Source organism: Thermobia domestica, chromosome 10, assembly GCF_964235325.1.
Source record: "Thermobia domestica chromosome 10, izTheDome1.hap1.1, whole genome shotgun sequence".
In the NCBI taxonomy this organism is placed as follows: Eukaryota; Metazoa; Arthropoda; class Insecta; order Zygentoma; family Lepismatidae; genus Thermobia; species Thermobia domestica.
Genome location: NC_137463.1, coordinates 29,189,414 through 29,207,577, shown reverse-complemented (window position 1 = coordinate 29,207,577; position 18,164 = coordinate 29,189,414). Strand labels below are relative to the sequence as shown.

The 18,164-nt window shown below is 34.7% G+C and overlaps 1 protein-coding gene across 1 annotated transcript in view; it reads left to right on the top strand.

Moving 5' to 3' along the window:
- Positions 1–647: 647 nt before the first annotated feature.
- Positions 648–18,164, top strand: part of fry (microtubule binding protein furry) — a 1,411,512-nt gene continuing 1,393,995 nt past the window's right edge. Inside the window, exons 1-3 of the mRNA XM_081727912.1 lie at positions 648–766; positions 9,936–10,047; positions 13,762–13,812. Coding sequence (XP_081584038.1) covers positions 10,002–10,047; positions 13,762–13,812 — 97 coding nt within the window. The 5' untranslated portion in view covers positions 648–766; positions 9,936–10,001. The remainder of the gene's footprint in view (positions 767–9,935; positions 10,048–13,761; positions 13,813–18,164) is intronic.

The window sequence follows — 18,164 nt, the reverse complement described above, 5'->3', positions numbered from 1 at the left end:
ACCTGCACCGGAGAATGCAAGAGCACACCAATAAATGAAACGAGAAAGTTCTTTTAAATGAATTTCTGTATGTATCCGTATAGTGAAACTGCACGCTTTAACTTTGTATAAACAAGGATGTTCCTCATATTTTTTTAATCAACATAATAAAAGTATCCCTACTCTAACTTTTTTCTTTACTACAATTCAATTTCCCACACATCGCTTCCTTTTAACACACCACGGCGCTGCAATCGGAGCAGAAATGCTGGGGAAAATGCTACGAAATAGAGCAGGTTCTATCGACAAGAAATGCCATAGGATATTCCATGGCATGGGAAATACTATAGCATTTGCTACTTTACACGGTAGGATATCGATGATACGATTTTTGCTACGAGAAATGCTACGATAAATGCTTCCGTCTAAAACTAGCCTTAAACTGCCGGGCTTATTCCGTAACCAGCCTGAGCAAAATTGTGGAGCATAACGCAAGAAAAAAAAACTGTTGTATTTATTATCAAACTAAAACGTATATTTTCCGTTGTATTTACGAAAACCGATACACAATTAAGCCCCCGGAAAGCTTAGATTAAAAAAAAAAAAAAAAAAAAATCCAATATTCCTTTCAGTTGCATGCGCATCGTAGCCATATTGAAAAAACATCTGACGTGCGAAATTAAGATTGATATTTAAAGAGCCCTGTGTTTGTATACAATTGAAGTCAGGTGTGTCGCCTCATTCTGGGCTTTTGTTCCAATAATAAAAGAAACTAATTTCCATTCAGGTAAGACTATTATAATGAAATTGATCTTAAACATTTCCTTGTATCATGGCATTTAAAAGAGATTTTTTTCGCCTGCGCACTAGATTTGACACTTGAATGAATCAATGATACGTCTGTCCGGAAGTAAATTGCAAGTTTCTGGGTAGAAATTTTTTAAAAGTTATTTTTTTGGAACGGGAAGTTTGTCTCATTTTCAGTGATGCTTTTTGCACGTTCCCAAATGATCCATGAGTGAAATGCAACTTATACAATTAAAAAGATGCCCTGTCATATAATCTAAGTCGTGATATTTTAAACATTTATTTGTAATTTTCTGACAATTACATAAAATTACATTTACAATATTGTGTTACACATATTCAGTTTTCAACAGTTCTATTATACTTACATAATTTATTACCACTTTACAGCCTTGCACTTGAAATACCCTTGCACCTTGGATTCCAGTAATAGGTTTTCTAGGGTCTCCAGTTGTGCATGCGCAGAGGGTGTACAGTTTATTGATGAAATGTGTAGTTAACTTTTTTTTTTTTTTTTTTTTTTTTTTTTAATACACCAGCGTTCACGACTGTTTCAGCTCATACTTTTTACTTAAGCTAGTTTAGATAAGTTTTAGTAATCTCTTTGGAAAGTTGCTAGCGATGACAACCGAGGAGTTATTCAAAACTGGTTCTGTAGATTAGGTATGTAGAAATATATTATATAATTTGATTAATTATTGGACTTACGCTTGTAGTTGCTTTAAATGAAATACAACGTGCAGGTCAAGTCTACGCACACTACTGGAAATAACTGTTGAAAATTTATAATTGTTTCACTAATTTCCTTCTTAAAGAATTAATGCTGTATCGCCGGACCTCGTAACTAGAAACGTTTTTTTTTTTTTTTTTTGAAAATTATGCTGGACTTCTACACTTGCATAAACAAACCTAATGTGAACGGAGATTATCAAAATTGAAAAAAAAAAAAAAAAAAAGCTGGACCCCCTTCTGCTAAACATACGCCAATAGTAATAATAAGAAAAGGAATATTATTTAGTTTCTCCACCAACTTACTATGTTGTGACCCTGACACATTTGGTAGTGATCCTTGTTCGAAATACAGTGTGGACGTATGACTTAAAAACTAGTGCGTAGAAACTTCTCCTAGGTGGCCATGAAAAGGGTTAAGTTCCAAAGTTGGGCGTCCGTTTCCAGCAAAATTTTAAAAATTTACAAGAAAGAGATGAATAATTTGATCCTTTGTGTGCTTGATAGTATATAAGGGTCTCGTAAAATCTGTTTATTTGTTATATATAAGCGGTTATAAACATGGGACTATACGGCGAGCGGAGGGAACTACTTGGCGCAAGGTAACCAAACAGTTGCATTGTGGGAAAGTAACGAACATTTATGTTATTAACATGGCGAATGTACAAGGGCAAGTTTTAACATTTGTGAAGCAATACGTTGATAACAAGCAAAATCTTTTAAAAGTTTGTGAAGAGCACGGATTAGTGAACCTAACAACAAATTGCAGAAAATGTGGAAAGAAGATGACAGCGAAAAAACGTGGCGAAAGCGGACGCCCAACTTCCGAATAAATGCCCATGAAAATGCATGAAAGCTATCTAACCGAGTAAGAGCAGGCGCGTAGCAGGGGTGCGTCCGTTGGGAGCAGGTGCGTCAGCGGCGGTGGGTATGTGCTTTAACGAGTATAGTGGAAAAACACTTTCTATGGCATAAAATGCATTGCTTATGTATTGCCTTTGAGATACTAAATGCCATCCAAAAAAGTACCAAGATATGCAAAATTAGGTTAGGTAAGATGTTCCTCTTCTTTTCTGTAGTTTCAGTTCGTTTCCACACTTACGACAAACTGTTCGCCTGTGTGTTAGACAATGTGTTTAACACAGTTTCAACAACTGACGCTCGTTATATTTGTATAACTTGATTTAAAAAAAAATAAAAAAAAAAAAAAAAAACGATGTCACAAACTTGTCATTTACGCACCATTTGCACTACCTTTCTCATCAGCAAATCATAACAAGTGTATCTCTCCGCCAAGTAGTCCCTTCTGCTCCCACATACAGTGCCCCTTACAACATCAAGAATCATTTCCTAACTTCAACTATTCCCCTCACCTGACTTTCGCTTACTCTTCCTCAGAATACAAAAGAAATTCTCCAATTCACCCGTTAAAATTCCTAAAATTGATCCGGCGATACAGCACTTATCTCCTTCGTGTTGTCGTCCAAAATATTGTCCACTGGTTGACATGACAGTGCTCCGAGTCCGTGCAGAACGAAGTTGGTTGATCAGTTTCAGCGTGTGTCTAAAGAGAGCAGGCACGTTAAAGACGGTGGATATGTGCGTACGCAAAGTACTGAAAACATGTGAGTTTTCGCAATGATACATATTGTAATGGTTTAGGCATTAGAAACCTTGAAAGTAAACAGGGAATTAAGTACTAGAAATCTTGGAAATAGTCATTAACATTTTTAAGGGAGAAATAAGGAGACATAACTGGAACCATAAAAATTATACTCTACTATTTTCACTTTTTCAATAATAATAGGGCTAAATGAACACACAACATAGCGTATCTTACTATGAGTAAAGAAACCGCTGCATAACAAGATTAGCCTACTTGAATACAGCGTTAATACTCGATTAATTGATTCTAGGACTAGTTTATAGCCGATAATTTATTGCCATTTTTCCATTAATTGAGAGTATACATTAGCAATCATATATAAAACAATAAGAATTACTGATTGCACATAACTACAAGATATTTTTTCAAGTTATCCGTTGACATTGTTGTCTATTTGTCAGCGCTTTCTTCAGAACAGAAAATGATCTTTCTACTTCCACTGATGTTCTTAGTGTATATTTGAAATAATAATAAAACGTTCGGTGGCTGCATCAATGTCGGATAAAACACTGTTTTCTGTTCTGAGAGTCTGAGTCAGTGCATTGTCTTCTAATATTCGAAGGTTCACATTTGCAGCAAGAACACGCTCACATTTTTCGCGCACGAGACATCCTTTTTCACCTGAAACTGAAGAAATTTTGTGCACAATGTCATTGAAAAGTTCGAGCAGTCTTATAAACGGTTTCTTTTTTCTTTCAATTAAGCTAAGTCTGCCAGATATGACAGAATAGTTTGTAGAAATGAAAGATAGTTCGTTTTGTATGGTTCCATTGAGAAATAACAGTTCTGCAGTTCTTATTGAGGAACATAGTCTTCAAATAGATTATTAATAATGTCTGGTATCTTCTCAAAGTCATTGGTGAAATATAGTATTACAGAAATCCAAGTGTCTTATCTTCTTAAATTTATTTTTAACTGACATCATGTGGTGCTGAAATTTATCACATGATTTACAGCAACTAATTTCCACTTCGTTTCCAGGAATTAGACAAAATTTATACAATCACTTTTCTCTTTTTAAAAAAATAATATTTAAAAAACGGATTTTACATGAAGACACAAGAATAAGCACTTATAGGTATTAAAGCATAAAGACAGGCTCTATATCCTGAAATAAGCAAAATAAAATTTGCTATATATAGGACTAAGAACTAAAACTATAATCTTAATTAGGATATTTTTGTAATATCTCTAATAATATTAAACTTAGGCATTTTGATCACGATCCGGGTTCTAATCATCAGTGTAGAGTGAAAAGTGCTGATTAAGAATAGTCCCGTGCAAATTCGGAAATTTTACTTTGAAATTCGTTGCTTCAGAAAAAAAAAAAAAAAAAAAAAAAAAAAAAAAAAAAAAAAAAAAACTAGAATGTGAAACAAATTTGTATGTACGACATACCTTCGAACAGAGTGGTAGTTTAGCGCTAATGTTGTCTAACGAATCAACTCTACTACTCAAATTCCGGTTAAGATATTTTACTGGGTAAAAAAAATTGGATGTTATCTCTATGTCAGATTTAAAGATTCCTTCAAAAACAGAAAATATTTGATAATATGCGTGTAATCTTAGCAATAACTTATTGCTTTATACAAATATACGTCAGGTTAGATTAACAAATGTTCAGAATTCATCTTTCTAGCGTGATATTTTTCAATATAATTCATTGGATGATTGTCTTTGGAAGTTAATTCATTCTGTTGAATAGTAGTAGTTTAATACAAAACCACTTTATAGTATATAACATTAAAGTGCAATTTCAAGTAAGAAACTGTACATAAAAGTATTATTATTATTAAGTATTATGCCCTTTGACAGGTTCTGCCTCTAATGAGATTTTTTTTTTTTTTTTTTTTTTTAAATCTTTCTTTTCTCCTTAATTTTCAGTTTGGGCCTAGAAATATTTCTGGATTTTCAGCTTCCTCTTTTAACTCCCAATATTTTCTTCTATTTTTCAATCCGGTAATAGAGAAAGAAAAAAATGTGTGAATATCATATTAGATACCAAACAGATTATTCATGTTTTGAAAATTAAATTTAGTACTCAGAAATGCTCCGAGGGGTAGTCATTCGTGCGGCTTATGCATATTTTGTGGAAAATAGTATTTTCTCAAAATATCAGCAGGATAGATCACAATTTTTGTTCTCAATTCGGTACAGTGTGTTTCGTACGCTCAATATAAAATTCGCTTTTACTAATTAAAGGAAATTACGGACAAACCTTGCTTTTTTTTTTTTTTTTTTTTTTTTTTGGTCGTTCTTTAGAACAATAATATTGGAACCTTAGTTTCTGGTTACGTTTTTCAGTCTTCGCCTTAAAGTGAAAGAATCAAGTTGTTCTGCATCTTGAGTTGTTCTTCAACTTTTCTTAATTTTCCTGACACTTGCTTACGCTTTAACTAAATTTGTTAATGGGTTATAAACTGATACGTGCTTTAATTCAATTAAAACTGAAATATAAGAAAAGTTATTTAGTAACGAATGGCTTGTAATCAAATTCCGATATTATTTTCATTCTGCAAAGGGAATTTGATTACAAGTTCACCGTGTACGTGAGTTTCCTCGGGGTTCTCCTGTTTCCTCCCGCTTTCTTCATTCCACCATTTCATTTATTTCTCATCATCACCGTCTCCTTTAGCCTATCCTGAATAACCGTTAGACATAAAACTTAAAGATTTAATTTAATTTTTCTTTAATTACAAGCTGTTCTTACTAACTAAATACTTTTACTGTATTTGAGTTTTAAGTGAATTAGTTCATTTACCAATTTATAACCCATTGACAATTTAGTATGAGATTTGGTTAAGCTGTAAATGAGAGTTGGAAAATTCAGAACACGTTGAAGAACTACTCAGGATGTAGGCAGTCATTTCTTTAACTTCAAGGCAAAGTCGATTGAAAAAAGCAACCAGGAATTACAGGTGCCAAAATTATCGTCCTAAAGAACGAAGAAAAATTCTTATACCATGTTGTGGAATGTCAATAACAAACAGAACTAGAACATGTGCTAGCAGAAATGAATCAAGATCTAGGATTTGTAATCAGTTCAATTTGGTAGAGATTAAAATAGCTGGGTTAGATTTTTTTTGTATTTTGTACTTTAAAATAAGTTATAGTGGCTGTTTTCTTGGAGACTTGTTAACCCACCCGTTGTATTAGATAGTTAAATACTAAAGTAAAATAGTAAACTTATCTTTTCTAAGAGACACTCACAAGTCAGTGCAAGTATACATTCAATGTGCTTGATAGTATATCGATTTAGCACAACATAGTATCTTGATTTATATGTATAGTGTTGTAGCTGGTGTTATTTGTGAGGACAGTATTTATAAGAAAAATAGACATACTGTATCCGTTAAGCTTTTAAGGAGTTAGTGTTTGCTTTGTGGAGTTGTTAATGAAATTTTTCCATTTTTTAAAGATTGTTTTGTATAAGCAATCTTTATTATTATTTTTAATACCTGCAGATTATTCCTTAAAAAAGAAAGTAACATTCTGATATCATATTCGGTCTCAATTTATTAATTACATGACCATAGTGTAGTAGAAGAGGAGATTTGAACATGCCTTGAAATTCAGGATATCTACACTTCTGATAAAAGCATACTGGAAATATCATATTTGGAATGGGGAGCTGTGATCGAAAGTTTACCGGCCCTTTTTTATCACTGAGACCCGAAGAGAACGGACTTACTTGTTGAACTGGGATCATTATTTAGGTACTCGGGGCTTTATGCGAGGCTTTGAGCCCTCACAAGTGATCAATTATTGGACCATGTCCACCTTTAGCACGCTCATTATCCTCTTGTCCACAAAGGAGCATATAGCAGGAGAAGAGTCACTGATGATGACCACAGAGAAGATTGAAACCATTTAGTATAATACAATATTCTTTTGAGAGCATGGTGGCTCAGTGGTTAGCGCGTATCTCTGGGGCGTGGGGTCCCTGGATCGATCCCCGACCAAGTAAGTTTATGGCGGACAACATAATGTTCATGGGTTTTCTCGAGGTATTCCCGTTTCTTTCCACTTTCTCATTCCACCAATTCTTCCATTATCATTCACTTGCTTTGATCATCGTCTCCCTTAGTCTAACTGGCATAATCGTTAGACGTTAAACTTAAAGATTTCATTTTTTCTTTTTGGATATAACCTTTCGACGATTTGTATTCGAATTGAGTGCTCGGAACGGTATCTCTGTATATATGTATGTGATACATCTCCCCTTAATTTCGTCATTAATGAACAAATGTGTGTAAATGAGTATAAGGATATCTTCCATTACGTAAGATTCTTTCCGATATTACGTTACATGAGACACGTCTGCCAGTCTGTTTCTGCATATGGAGTATTACATATATACATAGTTGTAGAAGGTAATGAAAAATTTAACGGATTAAAATTAAACGTTAAGGTAAAGAAAGAAAAAAATAATGTCAGAAGGATAGTAATGATTAAAATTAAAATTAACTTAGAGATTAATTAATTAAAATAAACTTCAAGAGTAATCAATTAAAATTAACTTCGAGATTAATTGATTAAAATTAAACTTAAAAATGGCAAATTTCACTACCAAGAAATACAGATACTAAAATTATATCGTCTGCTGACGATACTTCAGTTATTATCAAAAGAAGAGATAAAATCTCTTAAAATCTTCGCTTCTGGTTTGATATTAATCGGTTACTCTTAATACGAAAGCACAATATATATGCTTTTTCACTCATCACGTGCTAAAAATGTTAATAAATCCACAATAAATCTTAAGGATCCGTCCATAAAGTTAGTCGACGAAACAAAATTGATAGACATTATAATAGATGAGCACTTCAGATAAAATAGTTACATCGAAACAACCATACACAAACTGAACTCGACACTAAATGACACATTCTGCCCTATGCAGAGTCTTTTTGACGTATGATTAGCGACATACTAAAGGCCTGACTACTGCAGGAAACATGTTAGTCGAACACTTTAGTATGGCACTAATCTTTCTTCAGAACGAGTCTGCCTAAGGCCCATTAACTCTAAAAGGCTTAATACAAGTCTACTGTGGATCCATATACCCTATCATAAAGTATGGCATTCTATTTTGGGGTGATATAGCTGAAAGCAAATCTATATTGGTTAAACAAAAACAAGCTGCATCCGTACCATCGCCAACTTAAATTGCACAATAAGCTGCGAATAGTACTTTAAATAGTTAAACATACTAACAGTTCCATCTGTTTACGTATATGAGGCATCCGTTTTAACACTAGAGATCAAAACAAAGTCTTACTTTACTAGATTATCACTGCTACAACGGGGCCCCAGACATATGGCAAATAAAATATTCAATAATTTGCCCAGTCATATTAAAACAGAGAAGAACCTATATAAACTTAAACAAAACTTAGAAATGTGTCTCATAGAGAAAGAATTTTATACTGTAAAAGAATACTTAGGAATATCTGCGTAACAATGTAAATATTTTCCCTACACTTAAATCACTTTCTGTATATCATTTTGTGTTTTATTTATTTATTTATTTAAATTCTATGCGAACTGAACTGTCCAAACACAAATATTGGTTAGATACATTAAATAAGTGAAGTGAAATGAAATATACGATGAGATTTTTTTTTTTTTTTTTGAGTTGTGAAAGTTTATGCAAACCGTAATGGATAAAATTAAAGAACATGGGAAAATTAGTCGATTATTATGAAAAGTTACTCTTTTCAAACAAAACTAATAGGAAAAAGGAAGTGAATGTGTCATTAAATTGGGAAAAAATAATGAAATAGTATATTTTTTAAAAGTATAATTTGCACAAAGTTCATGATTCCCACACTACAAGACAAGTTGAGACCATTTTGTGAAAGAAGCATTCGTTAATCCTCTTCTATAGTAAAACCTCCCTGATGGTTTTTAAATAAGACACTAAAAGTTCGTGTAGGATGTTCATTTCATATTTTTCTTTTCGAGAGAAAATAATAATTATCATTACGAGCTTTTCTAACGAATATCAGTTAAATTAACTCCTGCAAAATCTAGCTAATTAAATTAGCTATAACAAATATTATTGAGTAATTTAATCACTAAATTTTTAACGAGTTAATTACAAGTCTGCTTATGCGTGAATATTCTTTGAAGTCTTTCCTTAATCTGTATTGTGTTAGCCTAATGAGAGGAAGGAGAATATATTACTTTTCCCTTTCCACCGACCCATATTGCGCTCATTTCCGGCATCATGACGATGTTATTGGTGTGTTGAAATTCTTTGTGTACTTTATTTCATATTCTAATGAAAAACTCCGAGTGAAAGTTTCATTTGACAGTAAATTGCGTGGCCTTGCGTAGCATAGTCACTAACTCTCTCATGTTTAGTGCGAGCAGTCCCGGGTTCTATTCCTAGTAGGGACATTCGGTCAAAAAAGTGTAAAAGCTTTTTCAGGCCGCCAGTCGTCCTGAGTGAGGTTTCCGTGGGTTTTTCTCATTCACACCAGGCAAATGACGGGATGATACCTAACATACTAGTCTCAGCCGCTTCCTTCCTTTTACTTCCTCGAATAGAAAGGGACGCTGTCCCTTATACGTGATGAGCCATAGGTGGTGAAAGCCCAGAAATCTAATTCCTAATCCTAAGACAGGAAATTGCACAGGGCCTTTACATTTCTTTTGTAAATTTTATATTGTTTAACTTCCTTACAAGAAAGAACTCTTATTTAAGATGAGGTTTGTAATAAATCATTGGTATTTTCTTTCATTTCAGTGCTCAGCATGTCTGCTGTAGTGACTTGAAGTGATTTTGTTACGACTTGTACATCAAAGAGCAGCCATGCAGTTGGAAGAAGGAGAGGGAGATAAAGATGAAATGGCCGAGAGTAAGTTTTTTTTTTTTTCAAGTGGATGAAGGAAACATCGCAAATTCAGCTATGTTGTTCTGATCCACTATTTCATTGCCTATAATTTTGGTAATATTAGATATTACAGTAGGTAAATTATTAAATCGGATATTAAAAGTTGTTAAATTGGCGACGTCATTTAGTACAAAGCTTATTATGTGCGGGCCTAGGACGATTTGATGCGAGAACAAAATTATTAACTTGGGCACCCGTTCACACCTAGTTCACTGTCATACAACCGTAGAATTTCAAAACATACGTAACCATTTGGAAAGTATGATGCTTTAATTATAGTACAATACGAAATGAATGACCGGGTGTGCTTTTATTTGTACTACTTTCACAATATGTATGAAATTACGGTCATAAGCACATTGTGTCATAACTCATGCAATTCTTGTAATCTTTCCCTTATCTACCTATATACTTATCTTTCTGTATACTAACCAGTGTTATGTAAAACTGGAAACAAGTATATTGGTACACAGGAACATTCATTGAATGACTACAGGAATTACATGAATCATGTTGTAAGAAGAAGGTAATCAACGGAATGTAGTTCTACAAGCAAGGTTAGTTTTATGAAATGACCCGTGCAGAGAACGGTACTTGGGCCCCGCCGTTTGGGCGCAAGTTAAATTAAAAGGTCATTGTGTTAGGCGCTGAATACTAAGTTCGAATCAAGATATCACAAGGTGTCTACTGTAGTGGAAGTCCTTGAATTATACTGGATTTTGTTTTACATACGTGAAAAACAGGAATTTCAAAATTCTAAAAACTTAATTAATAATTAAATTTTGTAAATTTAAGTTTCAACCAAAGTTAAGTGTGCTTTTTATTTGATAACTTTTCAAGCCAAAGGTAAGTAGATCAGAGTAGATATGATTGACTACATTACATGCATAGTGAGCCTATTCCATTAAAGAACTTAAAGCAGTCCTACTACTGTAGTTATGCAGTCGGTGTGAATGTCTAACATATTTTTAGTGGCTATATAATCAATATATGTGCACTTAACTATTATTTTTCACTTTGAAATCGTTCTTTTTTTCCTTTCGCCACTTTCTTTAATGCAGATTAAATGCTTACCATGGGACGAAAAAAAGTGTGTTAAGTTTTGATTTTTATATTGGAATGTTAATAAAAAAAATAAAAAAGTGATACCAGATACACGGCATACTGCAGTTCCTAAATTTAATGTCTTAGACACTCTGTATTAACATCTTTCCCTCAACTCGAGTGCGCGGAAATCTTTTATTGGTAGTTCTTTATTGGACTTAAGAAAGAGAAGAGTTTGGCAAATGTAATAGGAAAGAAAACAAATTTTAATATTCATAATATGTAATTATTAACTATTTTTAAAAATACAAAAATTAAATCAATATGTTTTAATTAACATTAACAAAATTATTAACAGTTCGTCTGATTCCTTCATTTTTTAGCTTTCTTGTATAATACAAAAATTAGATCAACATGTTGAAGTACAAGAATTGTGAACAAGCGAAAAATCAATCCATGACGAGGTTACGCAACAAATGCCACAAACGCATTAAACTATTTAATTTAGATGAATAAATAAGATATAGATAGAACATATATAGATAAATGAGGTGAGATAAAGATAGAAGTGTAGGAAATATATATATATATATATATATATATATATATATATATATATATATATATATATATATATATATATATATATATATATATTGATTTGCGCTTAGTTTTCAGTGCCTAGCTTACTTTATATGTCGTAAATTGTGATTTTTACTATGTACCTCGCGCCCAAACGGTTTTGCGCCCAAACGTCCTGTCCCGTACTGAGAATGGCAATAATTTATTCACAGTTGAATTATAATTTGAGTGTTTTTAGGTAAGTACAGTATTTAATAAATACTGAATATGCATCCTATTAAATCAAGTAGTAAGCAGTTGTCCAAGAGAAGAGAGCAGTATAACCCCAAATTTACCTATAGTGTGTACAATACTCAAGGGAACATACGTAAGGAAGAATACTCCTTTGTGGCCAGCTGGTTAACGCTCTGACTTTGCGTGGTGGTCATACAAATCTAAGTAGTGGTTCAGGACCCATTTTATAAACAGTAGATAGTTTCGTTACTGGAAGGGGACTTAAACTCCAGTTAAATAAAAAGGTTAGAGCAAATTAATATGTTTTGTTGTCGACATCCACTATCCACTTACTTGTGTACTGAAGATGTCCTATTACAGGGGTTTCACAGAGGGGGCTATGACGCAAACTGCGTCATTGAAATATTGGGAAGGTTAAAAATCTATATAAATATGTTTGAGGAGGTGTAAAAATTAATCGAAAAAGAGATTTTTTTCATGGAAAAACATCTACCGATAGACAATTGGGGGGGTGCGTCATGGACATAAGGGGGGGGGGTGAGCACCACTGCCTATTATACCCAAGTTATTGATGAAAAATAAAGGGGTGGGGTGGGGATTGTATGAAATTTTGTTATTGACGGCATATATTATCGAGAAAGTAATAATCACGCATTGTTAGCAGTTCAAAATTAAAGTTAGGAAGAATTCAGTGAAATTGATTGATAGTATTTTACGTTTGGTTTGAGTGTATTAGTTACGAGTATGATACGAACACATATGTGTTTCACCTGACTATTGTGTCTAATTTACCCTGCCACCCTAACATATAGAACCTACCTGTTATAATCACTAACCTTTGAATGTACTTTGGGAATCCATATTAGATGATTAATTTCCTGGTATGATTTGGACAGTCATTCCTGTTGTTATCGAGTGCCAACCACTAAATGAAGAGTTTTAGGTACAAATTCTTCTTATGATTCTTTATTTAGAACTTTGGTTCAGTAAATCAAAATATTCTGAATCGAAGACTATTTTATCGTTTCCAAAATTGCAGATGACAGGTAGTAATGTCATGTGTACCACGGGAAGGAGTTTGGTTTATGTGGTGTTATATTTTCTCAATTAATATTGAAATCGAAAGTGGTACTAGAGAGACCAGAATTAAGATTGAATATGTTCCCTGGACGCTTAATTGATTAAAAAATAATAATAAAGAAACACTTCTCGCTATCTGTTACCGTTCCTAATCAATAGAGATTTATAAATTGATTGCTGTCACTTCCGGTTTGAAGAGGGTTAAGAGAGGTGATGATACCTATTTTTAGAACGCTTCTCGCTATCTATTATCGTTTTTGCTCTATAGTGATCAACATAAAAACCTGAAATGGTTTATTTGTACTATTTTCTGTGGGTGAATAACCTGCTTCAACTAACTCGATTCCTAACCTTTTGACTCCTGTACATCCTGGCCAAATTTGATGGTGATTCCTTAACTCATTCTTAAGATCTTCTGTCCCCCAGACGGACAGACATGGTAAATACATAAAGGCATCTTGGTTAGTAAACTAAACTCTTTTATGGTGAAGCTTTCCATTTTGGATTTAATGTATTTTGTTTAATAAATGGTATCTTGCTGTTAATCTGAAGGGGGTTTGAGATGTGTTTGCAGAGACTTGTGCTGTCCTCGAAAAAAAAAAAAAAAAAAAAAATCTCAGTTGCTGGATTTTTAACAATTCCGGGATTTGCTGCTTTTCTAGTATTACACATAATAGTTGAGAAAAATCTCTTCTTAGCTCCTATTTTTTTATTTTCTTTTTTAAATTTTTATTTTAGCTCAAGACCAACAAAGCGGTGGAACAACAGGTGGTGGCGATTCAACAACGGGTAAGTAGAAATAGTTTTCATTATTCTTTCATACAGTTTAGTATATTTTATAAAATAAATGTTTCGGAAAGAAGGAAAACGATAGTACAAAAAAAAAAAAAAAAAAAAAAAAAAAAAATATAGTGGTATATAGGGTGAGTCTGTAACTTCCTCCAATGCCTATAAATCAGATGGAGAGTACTGTTTTTCCCACAGGATCCCCTGTCATCGAGCACTGAGGAGCTATTTGAAAATTTTAAATCGAAGGGTATGTCACTTTACATATAATTCAAAAGATCATAAATTAAACAAACAACTTTTGTAGTACTTTTTTTAAATCGTGTGGGGCATCGTGTAGGAAGTGGCCACCATTTAAAGCTTCAGAATAGTACTTAGATAGTGAGACAGTCGTAAAACTAAGGAGTAATACCCCAAAGAAATGGATGTAAGCATTATTATTTTTTTTAAGTATCTTTTCTTTGCCCAAGTGTTATTAATCTCAGCCGTTGGATCTCTCAGGTCTTCACAAATTGTGCCCCCACAGGAATAACTGTTACCAAGAAACGTTGTTTGCTTTGTCAGTTTTTTTTTTTTTTTTTTTTTTAAATCATGTATCCGATCACATAACTTCCCATATAAAATTTTCAAATGATACTCAGTCCGCCATGATAGAGGGTTCCGTGAGAGAACCAGCACGCTTCATTCAGTGCGACCTATGACATTTTCCTTTCTCAGTTTTTGTTTCATCCTTTTACCTTCAGCCATTTGTGATTTATTAGGATTGGACGTTCTATCTGACTGTGCAAGAATTCATACTTAAATAGTGTCCATTTGCTAAACGGTGCTCCATTAAAAAATAAATAAATAAAATAAATGTTGCATGTGTCTTCAGTGATATATTAAATGACACTTTCCCATTGAAAACTTTTGAGTGATGCAACAGTGCTCTATGTTAATGGCTCCATTCAATGCGCGCTATGACATTTCCCTATGTCACTTTTTTGTTTCATCTTTTTATTGTCAGTCGTTTTGTGGATTATAAGCACTCGATGTTTTATCTAACTGTGCAAGAAGTCACATTTAAATGAGACCATTTCCTAAGCGGTGTCCTACACAGTGAAATCGTATTACTTAAGTGATAAGAAGGAGTGAGGTCCTAACTTATATTGTGACACTTTCGCTTATCATACTTCTCTGCTGAGGTATTTACCATACTATTCATCATTAAGACAAAATAAATAAATAACATTATAATCAGGCTGGTAATAATGTTATTGTAAGCTTTCAAGATCGTACAGTTTCCAGTTTATAAAGGAAAAATGAAAAAGACGTTCAAAGACACCTAGACAGTTCTTAAGCTTAGCTTACTAGAACAATATTTAAAGTGAGATAAAAATGGGAAAGGTCAGTCCTTGAGACAGAAATGATCACTGATTGGTTCTACTTCCAAGACTGGTTGATTTGTTTCTGAGAATTCCTACAATTATTCCTTCCTTCCGCGCCGATGCACTTTATATATATATATATATATATATATATATATATATAGTGCATGTTCCATCATAACTCTGGAACACCTGGAACAGTGGTACACACATGATTTACAATGTGTAGAAAAAAATATTGTGGACATTCCTAAGCAGAGATGTTCACCCTCGCGAGGGTGGCCCTCTCGAGGGCATCCTCACCCTCAAGTTCCCTCGCCCACAGTGACGCGAGGGCGAGGACAAGTTTTGGCCGCGAGGGCGAGGGTGCGCGAGGGCGAGGACAAGCTTCGATGGCGAGGGTGAGGGTGCGCGAGGGCGAGGACAAGTTTTGGCCGCGAGGGCGAGGGTGCGCGAGGGCGAGGACAAGCTTCGATGGCGAGGGTGAGGGTGCGCGAGGGCGAGGACAAGTTTTGGCCGCGAGGGCGAGGACAAGCTTCGACGGCGAGGGCGAGGGTGCGCGAGGGCGATGGACAATTCCATTCGCGAGGGCGAGGGTGAACGAGGGCGAGGACAAGCTTCGATGGCGAGGGTGAGGGTGCGCGAGGGCGAGGAAAAGCTTCGACGAAGAGGGCGAGGGTGAACGAGGGTGAGGGCCAAGTGTTACTGCGGGAGCGAGGATGCACGATGGCTAGAGACAACTTCCTTAAGGAGAACGAGGTCACGCGAGGGAGGAGGACAAGCTTCCTTAAAAGCAACTGTTTTGGAGTTTGCTGTTTGACCTCTTTTGGAGAGAGGCAAAATTTAAAATATCATCTGCCATGTCCCCTAGATGAAAAGTTAGTGTCATAGCAAGGTTATACATTAATCGTATTTTTCCTTTCAATTAATTGCAGTAGACAATTTCTCGTGTGTACGTACATAGTTATTAAAAATAATAATGCAAATAAGAATAATATTTGATTTTTCCCATGAAAGTTTCCGGGTAGAAATAGAAATTAAAAAGTAAGTGTCCCTCATTGTTACCCTCCCTGTGCTGGAGACGTTTTAGATAAGAAGTGTCTACTACACTGTCATGTTTAAAGAGTGTTGGTAGACAGAGAGACAGTCACTCACGTCATTCAGCAGTAAATGACAAGAGCGCTGATATCTGAACAAACACAATCAATGAGAGAACCATCAGAATGCAGTAGATCAGATGGAAAAAGACTTGATGGAATGACTTTGGTTCATAGATGGCCATTTTGCTCTGTACTCTCTCGGACTCGGGCTCATTTTTTCAACTGGGCTCTCGCTCATTTATTCCTTTGGGAATCGTGCTCGGGCTCACTTCCCTCAGTTGGACTCGCGCTGACTTATTTCATTGGCGCTCGGGGTAGCGCTTAATTATTGAACCCGAGAACGGTTGAGCGCGAATGCCGAGCTAGCGAGTGTTGGGCTCGTGAGTTTGGATGCCCATGAAATGGGCTGATTAATAGCATACATTCTCCTCCAATGTCCACCACTGATGAAGTTGTTACAATTAATCGGAATTTTTAACTTTTCATAGTTTTGTGACAGCCCAAACTATTATCTGAATCGATATTTGTTAAAATAATGTCAGTCACTATTGTATCGATTTTCATTGTTTCTGCTTTTATAATCTACGTGGGTAGAGCTATCATTTAGTTACAAAATAAATAATATGTTTTTTCTTGTCCTTAAATAGAAATATCTGACACGTTAATACTGAAATTTTGTTAAAAGAGCTGCTTTAACAAAATAAATTTAATAAGTTCCACAAGACATAAGTTGTTTATGCAGCCGAAATTTGCAACTGTTGACTGATTGCCATTTAGCGTCCTCTTTAGTCGGCGAGGCTATGAGAAGTAGACCTATAGGTTTAACGCGGAATTCGATCTACTGTCGTTCAATGTTCTTTCACTCGGAATTGTCCCCAGGACCCCAGGCACCAAAGGTTCGCGTGCAAGCCAATGAGATAGGGTTTGTATGTTGTGTTGTTCAATGATTTTTATTAGGAATAAAATACGTTACAGGATGATATACTTATCGTAAATATTATAGTGCAAGTGTTGAACGATTGTGTGGTAAAAGGAGAAATATAAATTTGGACAAATTAAACAAAAGGGCCTGAAAAAAACTGTAGGATAATGAAACATATAAAACTTAGGAAAAGCCAGTTCAGCAAAACGAGCAGGATTTTGTTGTGGGTAAACAGTTTAATCATATTATTATTAATTTCGCACAAATATGCCACACATCATAGCATGGGCGGCGATTAAGGGGGCAAAGGGGGACAGTTACCCCCCCACTCTTTTGAAATGACCCATTAATGTCGCTACATAGTTTCATTTGGAAATATAAATTTTTTGTATGTATTAAGGTTCATAGAATGAAAATGGTGCCATAAAATATTTGCCGTTCCGTGAGTACGTATTAGTTGTCTTCCCGTGCAGTTAAGAAAGCTACAGGAGTTGCGTTTTAATTGCCACGAAAAATGGCTCAAAAATTAACCTATCCGAGTGTACTTTCATATTCATTTCTTCTTACAAGGGCTCGATATGTTAGTCAGCCGCTTTGGAACTAATTGAGATAACATTTCGCAGAAAAAGAATTCCTTCATAAGCAGTGTTTCTTTCAGAAACAATGTTCTGGGGGGGGGGGGGTACACTTAGTATCCCGGGGCGGCACTACAGGTACTATTCTATTCATTATTATATTATAGACGTATTATTTTGGTCTCCTTCGGGGGAAGGCTCTGAGAGCTTCTGGGGGCAGTACCCCCCAAAAAAATATGTCTGGAAGAAACACTCTTCACAACTTATTCTGTAATTGCACAAAAATCGACAGTTCCTGAAATGTCTTTTCTTCTTTCTAATAGTAAGGAATATTTGATTTGATTTTTTAAATATCCCTTCAGCAGTGAGACTATATGAGACGTGAACCTAC